The 16,187-nt window shown below is 56.9% G+C and overlaps 1 protein-coding gene across 11 annotated transcripts in view; it reads right to left on the bottom strand.

Moving 5' to 3' along the window:
- Positions 1-6,069: 6,069 nt before the first annotated feature.
- CACNA1G (calcium voltage-gated channel subunit alpha1 G) overlaps positions 6,070-16,187 on the bottom strand; it is a 62,938-nt gene continuing 52,820 nt past the window's right edge. For 4 of the 11 annotated variants that reach the window (XM_067020440.1, XM_067020439.1, XM_059047158.2 and 1 more), the window contains 9 exons: positions 15,880-15,989; positions 15,046-15,179; positions 14,715-14,785; positions 14,503-14,581; positions 14,287-14,408; positions 13,598-13,951; positions 8,814-8,991; positions 8,322-8,491; positions 6,070-7,121 (listed from right to left, as the gene is read on the bottom strand). In XM_067020440.1, the coding sequence (XP_066876541.1) occupies positions 6,381-7,121; positions 8,322-8,491; positions 8,814-8,991; positions 13,598-13,951; positions 14,287-14,408; positions 14,503-14,581; positions 14,715-14,785; positions 15,046-15,179; positions 15,880-15,989 (1,959 nt within the window). In that variant the 3' untranslated portion in view covers positions 6,070-6,380. Of the gene's footprint in view, positions 7,122-8,321; positions 8,492-8,813; positions 8,992-10,715; positions 10,851-12,776; positions 12,921-13,597; positions 13,952-14,286; positions 14,409-14,502; positions 14,582-14,714; positions 14,786-15,045; positions 15,180-15,879; positions 15,990-16,187 lie in introns of all 11 variants that reach the window. The other 7 variants (XM_059047152.2, XM_059047150.2, XM_059047151.2 and 4 more) reach the window with 3 other exon arrangements.

A 16,187-nucleotide genomic window follows, 5' to 3' on the forward strand; every position in this document is an offset into this window, starting at 1 on the left:
GGCCCATTGCTCCTGTACCCTTGCCTCCCAACCTTGTTCTTGCCTGTAGGGTCTGCCCAGGTGATCTCTTCCCTGCCCTTGTTCTTAAAACAATGCATGTTCCCGCTTGGCTGCTCAGCAGCAGGTGTGGGTGCGTGCCAGTAAGATAGCATAGAAGCAGCAGCCATCTCCTATCTCTCTGGGCAGGCAGGAAGTCACCAGAAGGAAGTCTCTTCAGCCACATGGGCTATCAGAACAGAGATCTGAGCCCGGCATGAGGTGGGGGTGGGAGCAGGGTGGACAAGGCTCTCCCTTCCCCAGGCAGTGGACTGGGGCCTTCTCCCCCACCCTGGGCAAGTCCTCTCAGCCCTTAGTCTGCGCCCCACCCCCACCGCCCTCCACTCACCCAGTCTCCAGGCTCCCTCGGTCTCTGAGCCAGACTCTATAGAGCTTTCACACTCTTGTAGCAGTGTATCTTGGGTTATATTTAGCTGTGAAGAATCTGCCTTCTCTGCCAGTCTGTGAAGTTCCTGAGGGCAGGGATTGACTGAGTCACCTCCAAAGCCCCTCCACACTTTGGGCAGAACCTTTAGTATATTGTGTGACAAGCCGCTTGATGTCCCTGGGACTCATTTTCTTGAGCAACTTGGACAAGATGCCATCTAAGGTCTCTTCCCGCCCTGCTGATCTAGGCTTCTATGGGGAGCAGCTGGGAATCCTCCACTAACCCTTCCTCGAGTCTGGGGCTAGGATGCTTGGGGCCTGTCTTCAGCTTTGTGGCTGCAGCAGCATCCTCTTTGGCCCCAGCCTTCTCATCTTGCTACTGGAGAGCCATTCCCAAGCCTGTGACATTGGGTGGGAACCTCCGAGATCGTGGTGGGAGACCTGGTAATCCTTGCCTCCTCCCGTCTCTCTTGAGGCACTCATCGGGAGTTTGCCCTTCCTGGCCCCTCGCGGAATGTGGCCCCTTTCACACAGCCGTTGAATAACAACTATGATATTCCTAGGACATTATGGTTTTGGTCGTTCTCACCAGAAAAAGAAAAGTGAGGCCCTGAGTTGTCTTATCCTGGCAGAGGCAGGATGAGCTCCATGTCTTCTGAAGGCTGGGCTATTTCCATGCATCCTCTGGGCAGGATGCATTTCCTGTATCCTTAGCTGTTGCACTCACACCCCGCCCCTCTCAAGACTGCTTGGCTACTCTCCTCCCTGTGCCTCACCTCCCTTTCTGCACCTGACTAACTCTACTCATTCTTGAAGATTTTACTCAAACCCCCCTCCCCCAAGCCTTCCTTGAACCTCCCACACCCCAATCCTGGGCTAGGGGCCCTTCCTCTGCACAGCCCTCCTTCCCTCCCTGTACTCTGTCACTGACTGTCTTGCTTATCTCCCCCAAAAGACTGCAAACACCTTAAGGATAGGGACCATCTTAAGGATAATCTTGTTTATCACTGTATCCTCAGCACCCAGGACAGTGCCTGGCAAAGTTGGTCTTTGGGAAATGTTTGTTGACTGACTAAACAAGCATCCTGTGTCCTTAAAAGAGGTCATAAGTAGCAAGGCCACTGTAGCATTAGGTACAGTCCCAGCAGTGGGCACTTGTCCACTCCGCTTTTGAGTTTTCAGAACAAAGATGTTTCCAGCTTGAGGTTCCTGAGAGGAGCCATAAAGACCTGTGGGTTGGCAGCTGACATCCCCCAGCTTTAATGGCCCCAGCCCCATCCTCTCTCCGTGAATGACTGCAGCTCCAGGCAGAATGCACACAGACTGTGCTGCGTCTCCCCTGCCAGTTAGCATCCCAGGGGAACTCAGCATCGGGAGTTTCCTGGCAGAACGATGGAAAGATAAGATAATTGCAAGGTACAGTTTCGAGCAGGAATGACAGCAGAGAGTAGAAAGCAGAGCAAGTGGGTGTCAGGGAGACCCAGGGACAGGAAATGCTGCAAATGGGGAGAGTCAGGTGGGAATTGACAGGACAGGGGGAAGGGTGTGGAACAGTGAAGGCTGCCGGTTCTCCCCTCCACTCACCTCCTGGTTTCTTTTACCCCATGGCTCCCTGAAGGTCTGGAGCACCCCCAAAGCAGCCTCCAGCTCTCAAACTCCAGCTCTCTCCTCTTAAGCTGTGGGGCAGGGCCTCTTTCCTCCAGACCCCAGACTGGTGGGGCCTACATTGGCCCCACCTGTGGCCTCTGCAAGGCTGCCCCCTGCCCCCAATCTGCGCTTTGTTCTGATTTGGCTGGTGTGTGAGCACTGGCTGCTGTGCCTGCTTCAGGAGTTTTCAAAGCAAGAAGAATTAATTAGCTCCGTGGGCCACAGTCAGCGTCTCCCACACCTGGACCAGTGCTAAGACACACAGAATTCTGAAGTTCTTAGCAGAATTCCCTCATCGATGCTCACTGGAGCAATCACCTCCTTGGCCTGTCTTGCTGTGTCCTCAGAGCAGGGTGCCAGCCCACAACTGAATTCGCTTTTGAGAGTTAATTCCTCTCCTGACAACCACTGTCCTGGATTAGTCCCGGGTCCACTGGCTGTGGGCTGGGATCTCTGGGCACCATGGGCTCAGCACTCCAATGGCTGGGATCCCCCCCACACACAGTTGAGTCCTCCACTGGGCTCTGCAAGCCTGTTTCCTCCTATGGGGGCTGCACACAGCACCTGTCTGCAGAAGGTATCCAGCAGTGTTGGCGTCCTCCCCCTGGCTAGGTCCCTCTACAGAAGGGGCACCAGGGTGGCACCAGGTGAAGGTACCTTATTGCTGCCACCTGGTGTTTGATACCCTCGCTGCACTGCTGTTGCCAGCCCTCCACCCACCTCCCTCCCCCCACCCCCCACAGGAAAGGTGAGAGGAGGTCATGGGGCACTGGGCTGTGATGGGTGGGGATTAGGGGGTGACGATGGAGGCAAAATGTTTGAAAAGTGAGAGAGGTCTGGGTGGGGCAGGGGAGAGGACAGAAAGAAACAAGGGACAGGGTGGGAGGAGGAGGAGGAGAGCAGGTGCTTTGAGGTTCAAAGGCAGCATTTTGCCAGGGAAAGATGGTGCCTGGGAAACTTGGTAATTGCAGAGTCAGACTTGGCCAGCTCTTGGTCAAGCACCTGGAGCTGAGGGACACCTTCTCTTGTGGTCAAGCCTCTCTCCACGCTATATAGGCTCCTCTAAGCCTCTGAGGACACCAAACTGGGAGCTCAGGAGTTCATTTCCATGAACGCAAATGTGACTGCTTTGGAAAAGTCCTCCTTGGCAAGTCATTTTGTGATCAGGACTCCTAACACCATGTCCCATTACTTCCACGATGGAAAAGAGGCTGGGGTAACGTGAAGCTAATTGTCTGTCTGGAGGTTGGCCAGGTCAAGAGTCAAAGCTCAGCTCCACCATTTCCTGGCTATGTGATGGTGGGCAAAGTCACTTAACCTTTCTGAACCCATTGCCTCATGGGAAAACGATAGCAATGGTACTTCCCTTGCTAGGGTATTGTGAGAAATAAGTGAGATACTGCAGATGAGCCTCAGATTTGTTTTTAGCACCAGCTCTGCTTGCTACGCTTCCTAGTCCCCCCGCCCCCAGATAGACCTTTTCCTGGAGTCTTGAGGTGGAGGAAGCAGAAAAAGCCAAGCCCGAGATGGGGGCCTGCAGCTGTTAACACAGTTCCCTCTGAACCCACAAGGAGGAGGCTGAGAGCAGAAGTGCCAGCATAGATGTTCTTACCTCCAAAAGCCCCCGCATCCCTGAAGCTCCTGGCCAGTTCCAACCCTGTCCTGGAGGCCCTAATCCAAGACCTGCTGCCTCCACCCCAGCCTCCTTCAGATTCCTCCACTCCCCACCTCTGATGTAGCCTAGAGCAGAATCACATAACCATCCAGACAAGCATCACGAAGTTAGCATCTTGTTATTATTACTACTGTTAATAAGGTTATTATTTCCACTTCAGAACCCTTTTAATGAGACACAACAGCTTCCATCACTGATAAAGATTTTACATTTTTAGTGGAGAGGCCGCAATTCTCTCCCCTCAAATATCCAAATATTCACTATGACTCTGAGCATGGTTGGGAAGTCTGGGATTGAGGGGAGGGGGTAGCAGCCCAGTTCTCTGGCTTCACCTTGACCCAGAATCCTCTAACCATTAGAAGAAAAAAAAAGACCCCAGAGCATCCTCCCCAAATTTCCTACCCTCATTAAGGAATAGACAGCTACAGAATGCTACCAAAATACAAAAGCTTAATCTGCAGACCCAGGTGACAAAACTCTAGGAATTTTGTGTAGATTTGCTTTTCTTTCTTTTTTTTTTTTTTTTAAAGAAGGCAGTTCCTACATGCACCCTCCTCTCCCCACCCAAGGAGGCCAGAGGAAAAGCTTTCACACTATTCCACACCCTAAGAGGATAAATCCAGGTGTTTGCTTCAAGGAGCAGTATCATTTCCATCCAAAAGAGCAATTTGAAAAACTTTCACCAGCTTAGAAAATACTGGGATGGACAAAATTTCCAGGTCCAACCATCCAGCAGCCTCCCCCAACTTCCCCAGGATCCCAGGTTCAGATGGGGGCTGTGGGTGAGGGCTTCCAAGCCCAAGCTGCCTTTGAGGTATCAAGAGTCATGGGGTTTGAAGGTGCTGGGTGTAAGGGGGTAAGGGTGTTCAAGGGGGTGGGGTTGGGGTGGATGTTTGCGGGTAGCTGGTAGGGACAGACTGGATGAGTCTGTGGTTGGTGCCCTTGGCACCAGGGTTTCAGACGAAAGAATATTGCCCATGGTAGCCCCAGAAAGGAGGTTCTGGGCTGTGCCGCTGGCCCCTCCTCCTCTCCCCCTCCTCCCATCTGCCTGCCTGGCTGCCTTCACCCCCTCCCTCCTCTGGGAGCTCCCACTGGGCAGGCAGCAGCAGACCGTGTAAACTCCTTGATGGTGCTTATTCATCACCCCCCAGGGGGCCAGCTCCCCACTCCAGCAGCCTGGGAGGTCCTGGCCCCGGCCCCCTCCATCTCAGGAGGGAGCAGCTCGCTGTTTTTATAGCTTAATCCCTTTGCCAGCCTCGATGGGGCAGTGCCTGCAGTGCCAGTACCGGTCAGTGCCCCCCCCCCTCCGCAGGTCACCCGGGCTGAAGCCTGAGGAAGGGAAACCCAGAAGCATTTATCTCCTTCCCTGCCACCTCACAAAACCCCACTGCGGCAGCTGACGCACCTCCGCCAGCCTCAGTCGGCCCCATTAACCAAAACAGCTTCATTATGCCAATTTCCAGCTTTCACCATGGGGCTGATAGCTGTCAGCAGAAATGAGTTAATCTGGAATCACTCACATTCACAGAGCTGCCTGGCTTAGAGGAAGAGGTAAACCTTTGATAGAAGCAGGAGTACACCCTGCTCATCCAGTCTGCCACTAGCAGAGGGGCTTCTCTCCTCCCTTACCCCTGGGAGGCCAGGCTGCAAGATTGCAGCCCTCTGGGGAGAAGCATGTAGCATCTCTCTCTCTCTGGCGCGCGCGCACACACACACACACACACACACCCCACACACACGTGCACATGCGCGCACACACACACACACACACCCCATACGTGCGCGCGCACACACACCACACGCACACAGAGGCAGCTCTGACCCTTCCCTCCCCAACACCCGCTCCCCATCTCCAGGAATCTCCCTCCAGTGCCATCTGGAAATGCCTAATTCTGTCCCTTTTGCTTTTACTCTGGACCGTGATTAACTTTTTATTTTGGAAAATTACTTTATTATAGATATAGATATAGATATAGATATGTATGTATGTATATATAAAAAGGTTCCATTTCATTTGTAAAATCTTATTTTTTTCTTTTTTTCTCCTAGAGAAAATGATGACGAGGTTAAAGGAAAAAAATAAGTTACATTACAGTTTCCAAAATGGTTCTCGCTCTCCACTGAAGATGGGCCCCCATCAGGGCTGTAATGCACTCTCGGTCCCAGCTTGTGCTTTGCAAGAAGAGGGAATATAACTAGATTCGTTATTTTAGGTTAAAATAGCCAAGAGACAGACGCCTTCGCCTCAAAAATATTCTGAGACACATAAAAGCAGGAGGAAACAAGTCTCTTCAGTCACAAAATGTCGTACATCCCGCAAATACTAGATTCAATTAATTTAATAAAATAGAATATACATAGAGATTCTGCACAAACGTATTGCTTTCTCCCAACAGCTCCTGGTGTCGGGAACCTCAGCTCCACTGGGCCTCTCTCTCTCTCAGCCTGGAGCAGGGTGGCCACGGCTGGCTGCTGCTTTGAACTCTGGAAATTCCGCTCGCCGCTGCCCAGTGCCACTGAGGCGAGGAGGAGCACCTCCTCAGTGTCCATATGGAGCTTTTCAGGAATATAGCCCAGGAGGAGGAGCTAGGATTTGGCACCCAGTGGAGAAAGGTGAGTGGGAGTAGGGCAGGGCTCAGGGGTCCAGCTCTGCTGGGTCAGAGGATAAACCAGAGATACTCAGCACGTCTTTCTTTGGGGGGGGCGAGGCAGCCATGCTGTCGGGAGGGCCGGAGGCCGAGGGATCCTTGGAATCGCTGGATGGAGCCCTCCGGCGGAGGCAGACACCCGGGCTGGGTGGGGGCCGAGGGCCCTGGCTCTGGCTCTCTGGGGGGTCTATGGAGATACTGGGCGGGCTGAGTTTCTTCTTGGGTCGGCTCCCAGGTCCCCCAAGAGGCTGACCCCTGAGGCTAGAGGGGCCAGGGCCCAGGCGGGGTTGGGAGCCACTGTCCAGGCAGCTGACGGCGATGGAGTGCCTCCTCTGTTCATCCAGCCAGGACGCAGGCCGGCGCGGGCAGCTGCGGGCCTCCACGCTGTAGCACTTCTTCAGGTCCCTTGGGGATGGGGCTTCCTCCTGGCTGCCCACAGGCAGGAGGTCTCCTGAAATCCAGCTCAGCTCCGTGTCCAGCTCTAAGCTGCTTCTGATATCTGATGGGCCCTTGCTCCACGTGGGTTCTGGGCCCGGGCAGGGGGCTGACGGGGGCATGTGCTTCGAGAACTTGCTCTGGCTGTGGGAATGCTGCTGCGCCTGGGTGCTGGAGCGGCCCCAGAAGGAGGAGGCCCCGGCCAGCGGCGGGGAGGGCCCGCTCATCTCTGACAGCAGGTCTTCCCTGCTGCCCAGGCCCTGAATGTCCAGGGAATCCGTCCTTATTGCTGCCTGTATGGGGTGGGGCGAGGGCTCAGCCCAGGGGCTTCCTCTCCCCTGTGAACTGTCCCACCTGGCAGGTCAGAGAGCCCCTCCTCCCCCTCCGTGGAGTTGCAGGACCATCCTAGGCAGGGGTGCCAGTATCTGCTCTTGTTGGGAGACGCGGGTCATACGCAGTCTGACCTCCCTCGGTTGTCCACTGTGCCCCCACCCCCCACCCCCCAGCCTGCAGGGATCGCTCTATACAGCTCCCAACCCATGCGATCCAAGAAAGCACTGGGCCAGCTCTGCCCCCCAGCTGGTTCCGCACACCTCCCAGCCTCTGCACAGGCTATTTCTTTGGCCTTAAATACCATTCCCAAATGACAAGCATCCCTTGACTTGATGCTCAGGTACCCTGTGATGTAATACCTGACTATCTTCACCCCAAAGTAAAACTGACCCCTTCCTTCTTGGCTCCCTGCTGCACCACACATGTGAGCACCCTGTGACCTGTTGCTGCAATGACCTGATGGGGTCTATGTCTCTGCTATTATACCATGAGCTCCAGAGGGCAGGGGCTGTCTCATTTGTCCATGACCCCGGTGCCCGGCCATGGAGGCTGCTCGGCGAATATTTGCAGAAGGGATGAGGATGGTGCCTACTCCCCAAATGTGCTGGATTGAGCAGATCCTCACGTGGCTATCCTCACACATGAGGCACACGCGGAGTGGGCAGTGGCCTTGTCACAGTGGGGGCACACGGCCTCACCTGGCTACACGAGTTTCTGCTCTGTGCCCCTGGAGTGTGGGCTCTGGAAGGTAGGCGCCGGGCCTGGCCAAAAGTGGAGACATCTAAAACGTGCCTTGTGTCCCTTAGCTAGGTCTAGAAGTGCAGAGAATAGGGAGGCAGCTCTGCGCCATGGAAAGGGAGTCCAGAGACCAGGTTCCACCTCCAACCTGACGCGTGTCCCTGGACAACCATGGCCCCCTCTGGTCTCCGGGCCTCCTCGGCGAAACAAAGGAGGGGGTGCAAAATCCAAGAGGACACAGACCACTTCTGCTTTGCCTAGAACTGTGTCCTTGGTATCTAGAACTCAGTCTGGCACATCACTGGCACACAATAAATGTTCGCTGGGAGAATGAAAGTGGCAACCCTGGTCACCACCAACAGCCTAGGGTTCCCGGCAGAGAGACCAGCCCCGGTCCGTGCCCACCCTCTACACCTGCTCACCTGGCGCCTGAGTGGCCTCTGAGCCAAAGGGGAGCGGCCTGGTGGGGGCAATTTGGGGATGGTGCCCCACGTGGGAGCGCCGTGGGGCTGGAGCAGATGGGGTGCATCTTTGGGAAGCTGCAGGATGTAGCTGGTGTCTGCTGGCTGGGAGTGAACGGACAAGACAGAGCCTGTGAGGGGAGGGGGGAGGGGGAGAGAGAAGACCTGGAGAGTCAATGTGCTGGCTCCCACCCGAGTCCCTCCCGTCCACTCCCCCACCAGGGGCCTCTACCCTCACCACCCAACCCCCACCCTGGACTGAAAGCCACTCCCCTCAGGCTGGGGGCTCCCTCAGGCAGGGGCTGGCTGACCCCTTCAGGCTGGGGGCTCCTCAGAGGTAGGAGAGACCTCTTTGTCTGCCTCAGTACCCCTACTTCCCGAGGACAGGACTGGGCTTAGGCAAGGACGGATCTCCTGGTGTAAGCCGAGCTGGCCTGCCCCCAGCCTTGGTACCTGACTGAGCTTTGGGGAGCCCCCAGCCCCTGTGTCCCAGGGACCCCTCGGCAGTGCTCCCATCCCGGCACATGTAGCTGTCATTGGGCAGAGAGTGCGTTCGGCTGACCCCAGACTTCCTCACAGTCAGCAGATCTGGTCTCAGCATGACGGGCACCTCCTCAGTGTGGGACTCCATCTGCAAAAGGAACAGGGGAGGGAGATGGGAGGAAGAGGGGGCATCCAGATTGGGTAACTGAGGCAGAGCTTGGCAACAGAAGCCCACCCCCACCCTCCCCCCGGCCAAGGACCCGGCCCCCATCCCCTCCCTGGACAAGGTGGTGATGGGATGAGCGTGGTCCAGGAGAAGGGACGGACACATGGATGAGCCCTCCACACACAGGGAGGGAGGGGGTAGGAGGATGCCGGGCCCCCAGAAAACTATTCATACTGCATCACCTTGGAGCTTTCCACAGGGGATGGCAGAGGGGTGAGGTGTCCAAAGGAGGGAGAGCAGCCCCCAGCCCCCAGCCCTTCAAGCAGCCCAAGAGCTCATTCTCAAGGCCCCATTGAGTCTCTGAAGCTGCACAGTGGAGAGTTAAACGCTAACAAGAGCCCCCCATCCCAATCGCTGTGCTGGGGCTTGTGGAGTTAGGGGAGGGCCTTCCTAATGAGCAGGAGACCAGGCAGCCCGGGACTGCCTGCAGAATAGAAGCTGTTTCACCATCCAGTTCCTAAGGCAGCCCCAACACCCAGCACTGGACAAGGGCTGGGTTAACGTGAGCTGAATGACGGATGAACACTAAGAGGATGTCACAGCTGGTTCACCCCCCTCCCCACCTCCCTTTAGTTACGCAGTGACTCTGGCAGGTGGTGGGTGAGGAGCAAGGCCTGGGTACCATGGACTCAGGTCCTCCCTTAGCGGACAGACTGGGGATGGGAGTGGATTTTTTTAAATCTATTTCAAAGAAAGGCAACAATCAGCCTTTGACCGCAGCTGGAGGGAGACAAGCCTTGTTCCCAAGAGATTTCTCCATCACCCTGTCCGTTCCTGGCTCTCAGAGAGGCTGTAGGTTCCTGTCCCGAAGTGGACCCAGCCAGTTAAGTAGCCCCAGAAGGCCTGAGAATGGCTGTGTCAGAAAACAGTCTGGATCCTTTACTTCCTCTCTCAGCCCCAGGCCCCACTTCTGCCAACCACTTCAAGACCCCCAGGAACCCCTAAGGTCAAGGGCCTGCCCCAACAGAGCCCTGCTGTGAGGAAGGGCCCCCTGTCCCTCCTTAAGTCGCAAGAAGAGGGGGAAGACAGGGAGGAGGGGGCTGCTCACAGATCAGATGGGGAGGGGGGGGGGAGCCGGGCAAGGGTGGAGAAGCTGTCAGAACACAAAGAATCGCCCCAGGACGTGGAGACATACAGGGACAGTGACAGGGGAGATAGGAACGGCCCCCCAGGTTGAGAAGGGCATGGTGGTGGCAGCAGAGGCGTGGCTCTCACCCACTACGCGGTGGTGAAGGGCTCATGTTGGGGCGATGGGGGGAAGCGGGGGTGGGAAGGAGGGGTGGGGGAGGGGGCGGGCTGGCTTGCAGGGGGCTCCAAATACAGAGGCCAACTCTGTGTCCAGACAGGCCCTTTGGTCAGCTGCCCGGTAACACCTCTGTTTGGAGCTCTGTCACTTCTGGGTGTCTGGATTAACCCTTTCACAACTGCTGCCCCTGGGCCCTTCTGGGCAAGGCCCCAATTTAAGCTTATCTAATTTCTTTGTCCACCGTGGGGAACCTGAAAGACCTAGCAAAGCCTGGAGCACTAAGTGCTGCCTCTGGGTGGGGCCTGGTGACAGAGACAGAGGAGGGGAGGGATCTGGAGCCCTGCAGCCAGCCCGGCCCCTGGGGAGGCTGGGGGAGCAGTGGGGGGCTGTGTGTATGTACATTGCTCTCCAGGGCACTAAGTAAGAGTGTGTGAGTGTCATCGGGCAAAGAGTCATCCGTCAGAGCTACAGAGCAGGACAGTTCAGACACAATCTCTGACGTCAGAGACAGAGCCTCCATCTCAGCTAGAGGGATCTAGACAGGGAGAGAGATGATCAGGCATAAGAAACCAAGACAGTGCACATTCTCGTGTGTGCACGCACACGCACGCACACGCACACACACGCGCGCGTGCGCACACAAAGCCCCTCTTCCCCCGTTCACAAAGCGTTAGGAGAAAAGGCCTCCTTTCTCTCTCCCCACCCCTTTCCCAAGTAAACTGAGAGCGCCTCCCCTCCCCCACTTCAAACCCCTGCTCTGATCAGAGAGGCTGCGAAGGCAGCAAAGAGCCAGAGCAAACACTGACAAAGCAAGGAGACACAAAAACGTTCTAAAGATGCCCCAGGAACCTTGACAGCCCCTCCCACACTACCACCACCCAGGGAGGGAGCAGGGAGCGGGAAGATACCAGAAAAAAAATGAGGAAAGGTCCGCAAAGCACCTCTCTGCTGCCAGCACAGACAGAGCAGCATGGGGTGGGGTGGGGGTGGTGCTGGGGACAAAGCTGCCAATCTGATGACTGCTTTCTGCCTATTCTCTCTGCTTCCAAAAGCCTGGCAGAACTTGACCTGCCCCAAGATTCTGGCATCTCCCCTCCTGGGCCCTCCTCCGCCTGCCCTCTCCAGCTTAGGTTCTGGGAGATGCTCTCCTCCAGCTGGCCTGAACTGGGCACACCGGGTTGGGCCACCACAGCATCTGGCTGGCTCACCTGGGATCTGCAGCTGGGCTTCAGTGCCTACAGGGCCCTGGGGGAGAGCGGGGCCATGCCTCCCAGGTGAGCTGACTGCTTGGTCACCTTCTCAACACCCTTCTCTCCCCCAGCACCCTTCCCCATGAGCTTCCTTCAGGATAGGAGGCCTTGGGAAGGGACTTGCTTTCCCACTGATCATTCTAGGTCATTGCCAGGTTCAGGTCCCTATAGTCTATCTGAGGCTGAATCCCAACAAGAGGTCAGGAACCCTAGAGGCAAGGTCCCTTCTTATTTGAGGATCACCATCCATTTCTTTGATCAGGCTACAGGTGTCCCAGGTGCTGGGAACCTGCTTGCTCGCGCCATCATCTATCATGGCCCGCGGAACACTAGGCTTTCTACCTCCAGCTGATACTTGTCTCCTTACTTCCACTCTGGACATACTGGGGGCTTTCCTGCAGTCCTTGACCTAGGAGGAGGGGTGGTGGGGTGCACTCCAACTGGAGGGGGTCAAAGGCGGCCAGACAGGTCCCAAGAGGAGAAGGAAGAGGACCCCAGAAAGCAGATCACGGTGAAATGGGATTGGGGGAGAAAAGCCTGTGGTGCTGTGGGAAGGGGCAGGGCTTGGGGAGGAAGCCAAGTCCTATTTCACACGAGGTCCCCAGAACCCACTCCCAGCTGGAGGCTTCCACCCACTCTCAGGACCAGGTCAGAAGCCACTGGCTGCGGATAGCACCCATCATGCTCAGCGGTTTCCTTAACTTAAAAAGCCACCAAACAGAGGACTGGGGAGGGGGAGGGCGCTGGATACGGAGAAGGAGACTGTATTCTAAGACATGTCCCTCACTGGGTCCCCTGGCCACCTGCACTCTCCCCTGAAGCGCCTCTCCGCTGGATCTAGTACCTCACTCCCCCCGCTACCCGCTAAGGTCCCACTGCCAACTTGTCTTCTGCTACATCCATCTCTTTTCTCCTAGGTTCTTTCTTACAATTGCCCGCTCCAGACCCCTCCTCCAAGTAGCCTTCTCCCTCAGAAGTGCCATCTCAGCATTCCTACCTTCCAACCATGTGTTCCAGAGGTTGATCTCAGCCTGAAGAACCCCTGGCTGCCTCCTGCCAGGCCCAAAGCTCAACTGAGGCCCTGAGGCTGTTCTTTCCCCAGACACCCATTGGGTAGGAAACACCCCCCGGCCCCGGCCCCAGAAGCATGGCACAGCATGGCACAGCCCAGCACAGTCAGGAGAAGGGGCACAGCACAGGGACACAGTAACCTGTGGGTCGGAGTCGCCCAGGCTGCGGGCGGGAGGGAAGGCAGAGGGCGGGCCTCCTGGGCCTGCCAGCTCATCCATCAGCTTCAGCTCCCCCTCCAGGGAGCCCTGGATCAGCAGGGATATGGTGTCAAACAGCTGTCTGTCCTGGGGAGGACCAGCCCATAAGGGGAACCAGAGAGTCAGGGGCGTGGGGGTACGGGAAGTGTCATGGCAGGGGATTGAGAAGAGTCAGAGAGAGAGAGAAAGAGGAGGTCACGCGCACACAACAATAACAACAAAGAGAGAGAGAAAGAGGAGGGGATGTGGAAGGTGGGGAAGAGAGAGGTGTGGGAGGAGGAAGAAGAGATGGGAGATGGAACAGGAGCCACAGGGGGAGAAGGAGAAGGAAAGAGAAGACCAGGGAGAAAGATTGAGAGATGGAATCAGGCAGGTTGAAGGGTGGGGAAGGAAAGAGGTTTGGCAAAATCGGGGCGAGGGTAAGAAAGAAACAGGAAGGAAACAGAAAACAGCCTTGAACCTAAGAGCCAGGAAGGGGAGTCCAGGCCAAACGGGGGGCACCGGGACGGATGAGCCAGCACGTGTGCCAGCGACTTGCCGGGGTGGCCCCGCGCTGTGAGTGCAGGCAGCCAGCCCTCTCTGGGGATGGGCAGGGGCCCGCTCACCCCTCCACATCCAGGCAGGAGGGTCCGACGGCTCAGGAGGAGCGCCAGGGTCTGCTTGCTGCCCACTCCCTGTACACCACCCAAGCACCGAGCCGCTGAGCAGCCATGCCACCGGTCTCCATCCCACACCCCCTTGAGGCGAAGGGGGTGTTTGCTCACCATGGGGTGCTCCAGGGAGAAGTGGGAGACTGCTTCAGCGTGGGCTGCGGCATGTGGGGCCCCAGGCTTGGGGCTGCCAGGGCCGTCGGGGCCCTCGACCCCAGGCCAGAGGAAGGGGCTGCCCGGTGGCGAGGGGGCCTGTGGGCTAAGCGTCTTCATCTCCAGCTCCAGCTCAGCCTCCAGTTCGGCCTCCTCCTTGGCCTCCTTGTTGCTCTCCTCCAGGTGCTTCATCAGCACGGCGATCACCACGTTGACCAGCACAAACTGGGCTGTCAGCACGAAGGACACGAAGTAGATGGGAGAGATGACCGTGTTGTAGCAGGTGGACTCCTGGTCACAGTCCCGGAGGGTGTCCTGGGGAGGCGGGTTAGAGAGGCGAGGTCGTGAGGACAGCGGACAGAGCCATCCTGGGAAATCAGGTCTCTGTGTCACGGAGCTTTGCAGGGGGAGACGGAGGTGCAGGAGGAGGGCGTGACGGTGTCCTGGGGGCAGAAGAGCACTAGACTCTGTCCTGGGAAGTGTGAGTCAGAGTATGTCCTGGGGAGAGGGAGTTCCAGAGTGTTCCGGCATGGGGGACAGAAGGTTACATGCTTTTATTCCCATCCAGTTCATCTTGAGCCAAGGAGTGGGGCTGTCTCCTTGGGGCCCGAGCCAGCCCTGGGAGGGACCTCGCAGCGGTGGGCTCTCACCTTCATAATGCCATTCCAGTTGTCACCTGTGGAGACTCGGAAGAGGGTCAAGAAGGCCATGCCAAAGTTCCGGAAGGTGGCATGGCGGCCCAGGCCCTCACAGGGGTGTGTCTCGTCACACTCTGGTGGAGAAGGGAAGGGGAGAGAGGCCCGAGTTAGTCCAGGAGCCCCTGGGTCTCCAGCCCTGGCTCCTCTGCCCTCCCTACCCCAACTCACCCAAGTCTCCAAAGAGCTCCACGCCCAGAGCTGCAAAGATGAAAAACAACAACATGAAGAGAAGTCCCAGGTTCCCCACCTGGAAAAGAGGAAAAGAAATGGAAAAGGTGCCACTGGATCTCCCAGCCAGCTTCCCTGAGCCCCCGCCCCTTTGGAGAGCACCCTCTCCTTCCCGAGAGGACCCTTCCCACCCAGCCCCACCTCCCAGCTACCTGGGGCAGGGCCTGCATCACTGTGTCCAGCAGCGCCCGCATGCCCACAGCCATCTTCAGCAGCTTTAGCACTGCAGGACAGGACAATGTCGTGAGCCGGCCCCTCTGGGTCCCAGGTCACACAGCTGGCGGAGCCAGGGCCAGGCTGCCATGGCTCCACCCCCACCCTCAGCCCGGCCCCCAGCTTTCCCTTTTGGCAGAGGCTGGAAGAAAGGCTCACGGAACCCACAGCCACCTCGTCCCCTGCCGGTCAGAGCTGACTCCTGCCCTCTCCCCCTGGGCAGGTCACCCTGGGAGGGTGGCCGTGGTGGGCAGGCAGCCGGGCACTGACCTCGAGCGATACGCAGCACCCTCATGATGCGGATGATGGTGGGATTGATGGGCAGTGAGGCGTTGACCTCGATCTCCTCCAGCGTGATGCCCATGATGGACAGCAGCACAATGGCCAGGTCCAGCTGGTTCCACCTGAAAGCCCAGGACACAGCTCCCTGAGGGGGGCACTGCAGAGGAGGGGCAGCTGTGGCAACGCGAGCGGCACGTTCTCAGCCACAGAGAGGAGAGTGGAGGTCAGCCTGTCCAGCCTCTCCATCCTGCAGAGAAGCGGCGGTTTATCTACAGTCACACAGCCAGTTGGTGGACTTTAGCTCGAGGGCCTCTGCTTTACGTTTTCATTCATTTGCTTTTTTATCTAGCATTCATATGGTATTTGCTCTGTGCCAAGCACCATTGGAAAGACTTTACAAATAGGAACTCACAATCTTCACCACTCTGTGATGTAGATACAGCTATTCTATCCCATTCTCCGGATGAGGAAACGGAGAGCGATTAAGCAACTTAAGTAACTTACCCAAAGTTACCCGCTTCTAAGTGATGGAGCCAGGATTCAGATCTGTCCAGGCAGTCTGGCTCCAGTCTAAGCCACTCTGGTTTTCAGCTGTCAAGTGTCTGCAGGCTCTGCCTTGCCAAGCTCCCTCCCTTCCCTCCCATCTCCCAGGCCCTGGATATACCCCCACCCCCAGCCCATCATCAGCCCTGGGTAGGTCCCGGAGTGGAGTCTGAACCTCCGGAGTCAAGAAAGGTCTTCAGGCACTAGACCCTCCGGGGCATCTCCCCAAGAGAACACACCCTTTTGCCCACTTCCCTACTCCCCTCCCCTCTCTGTTACCTGTCCTGGAAGAACCGTCGAAAGCCAAAGGCCACCAGTTTGAAAACTGACTCCAAGACGAAGATGACAGTGAAGATGTAGTTGCAGATCTTCAGAGCCTCGTCCAGGATCTGGCAGGGATGGAGGCAAGATGCAGGGTCTCTTAAGGCCCAGGGACGATGCCTGCCCTGACCCCTCTATCATTCCTCCCAGATCTGGGAGACAGGGTGAGTCTAAGAGGGTCTTTCATCTCTTCCCACCATGATGGCTGACCATTGGTCACCACTCCAGGATAGAGTAGGGTTCTCATTCACGTGCATGATCCAAAC

The sequence above is a fragment of the Kogia breviceps genome, chromosome 19 (genome assembly GCF_026419965.1).
Source record: "Kogia breviceps isolate mKogBre1 chromosome 19, mKogBre1 haplotype 1, whole genome shotgun sequence".
Taxonomy (NCBI): Eukaryota; Metazoa; Chordata; class Mammalia; order Artiodactyla; family Physeteridae; genus Kogia; species Kogia breviceps.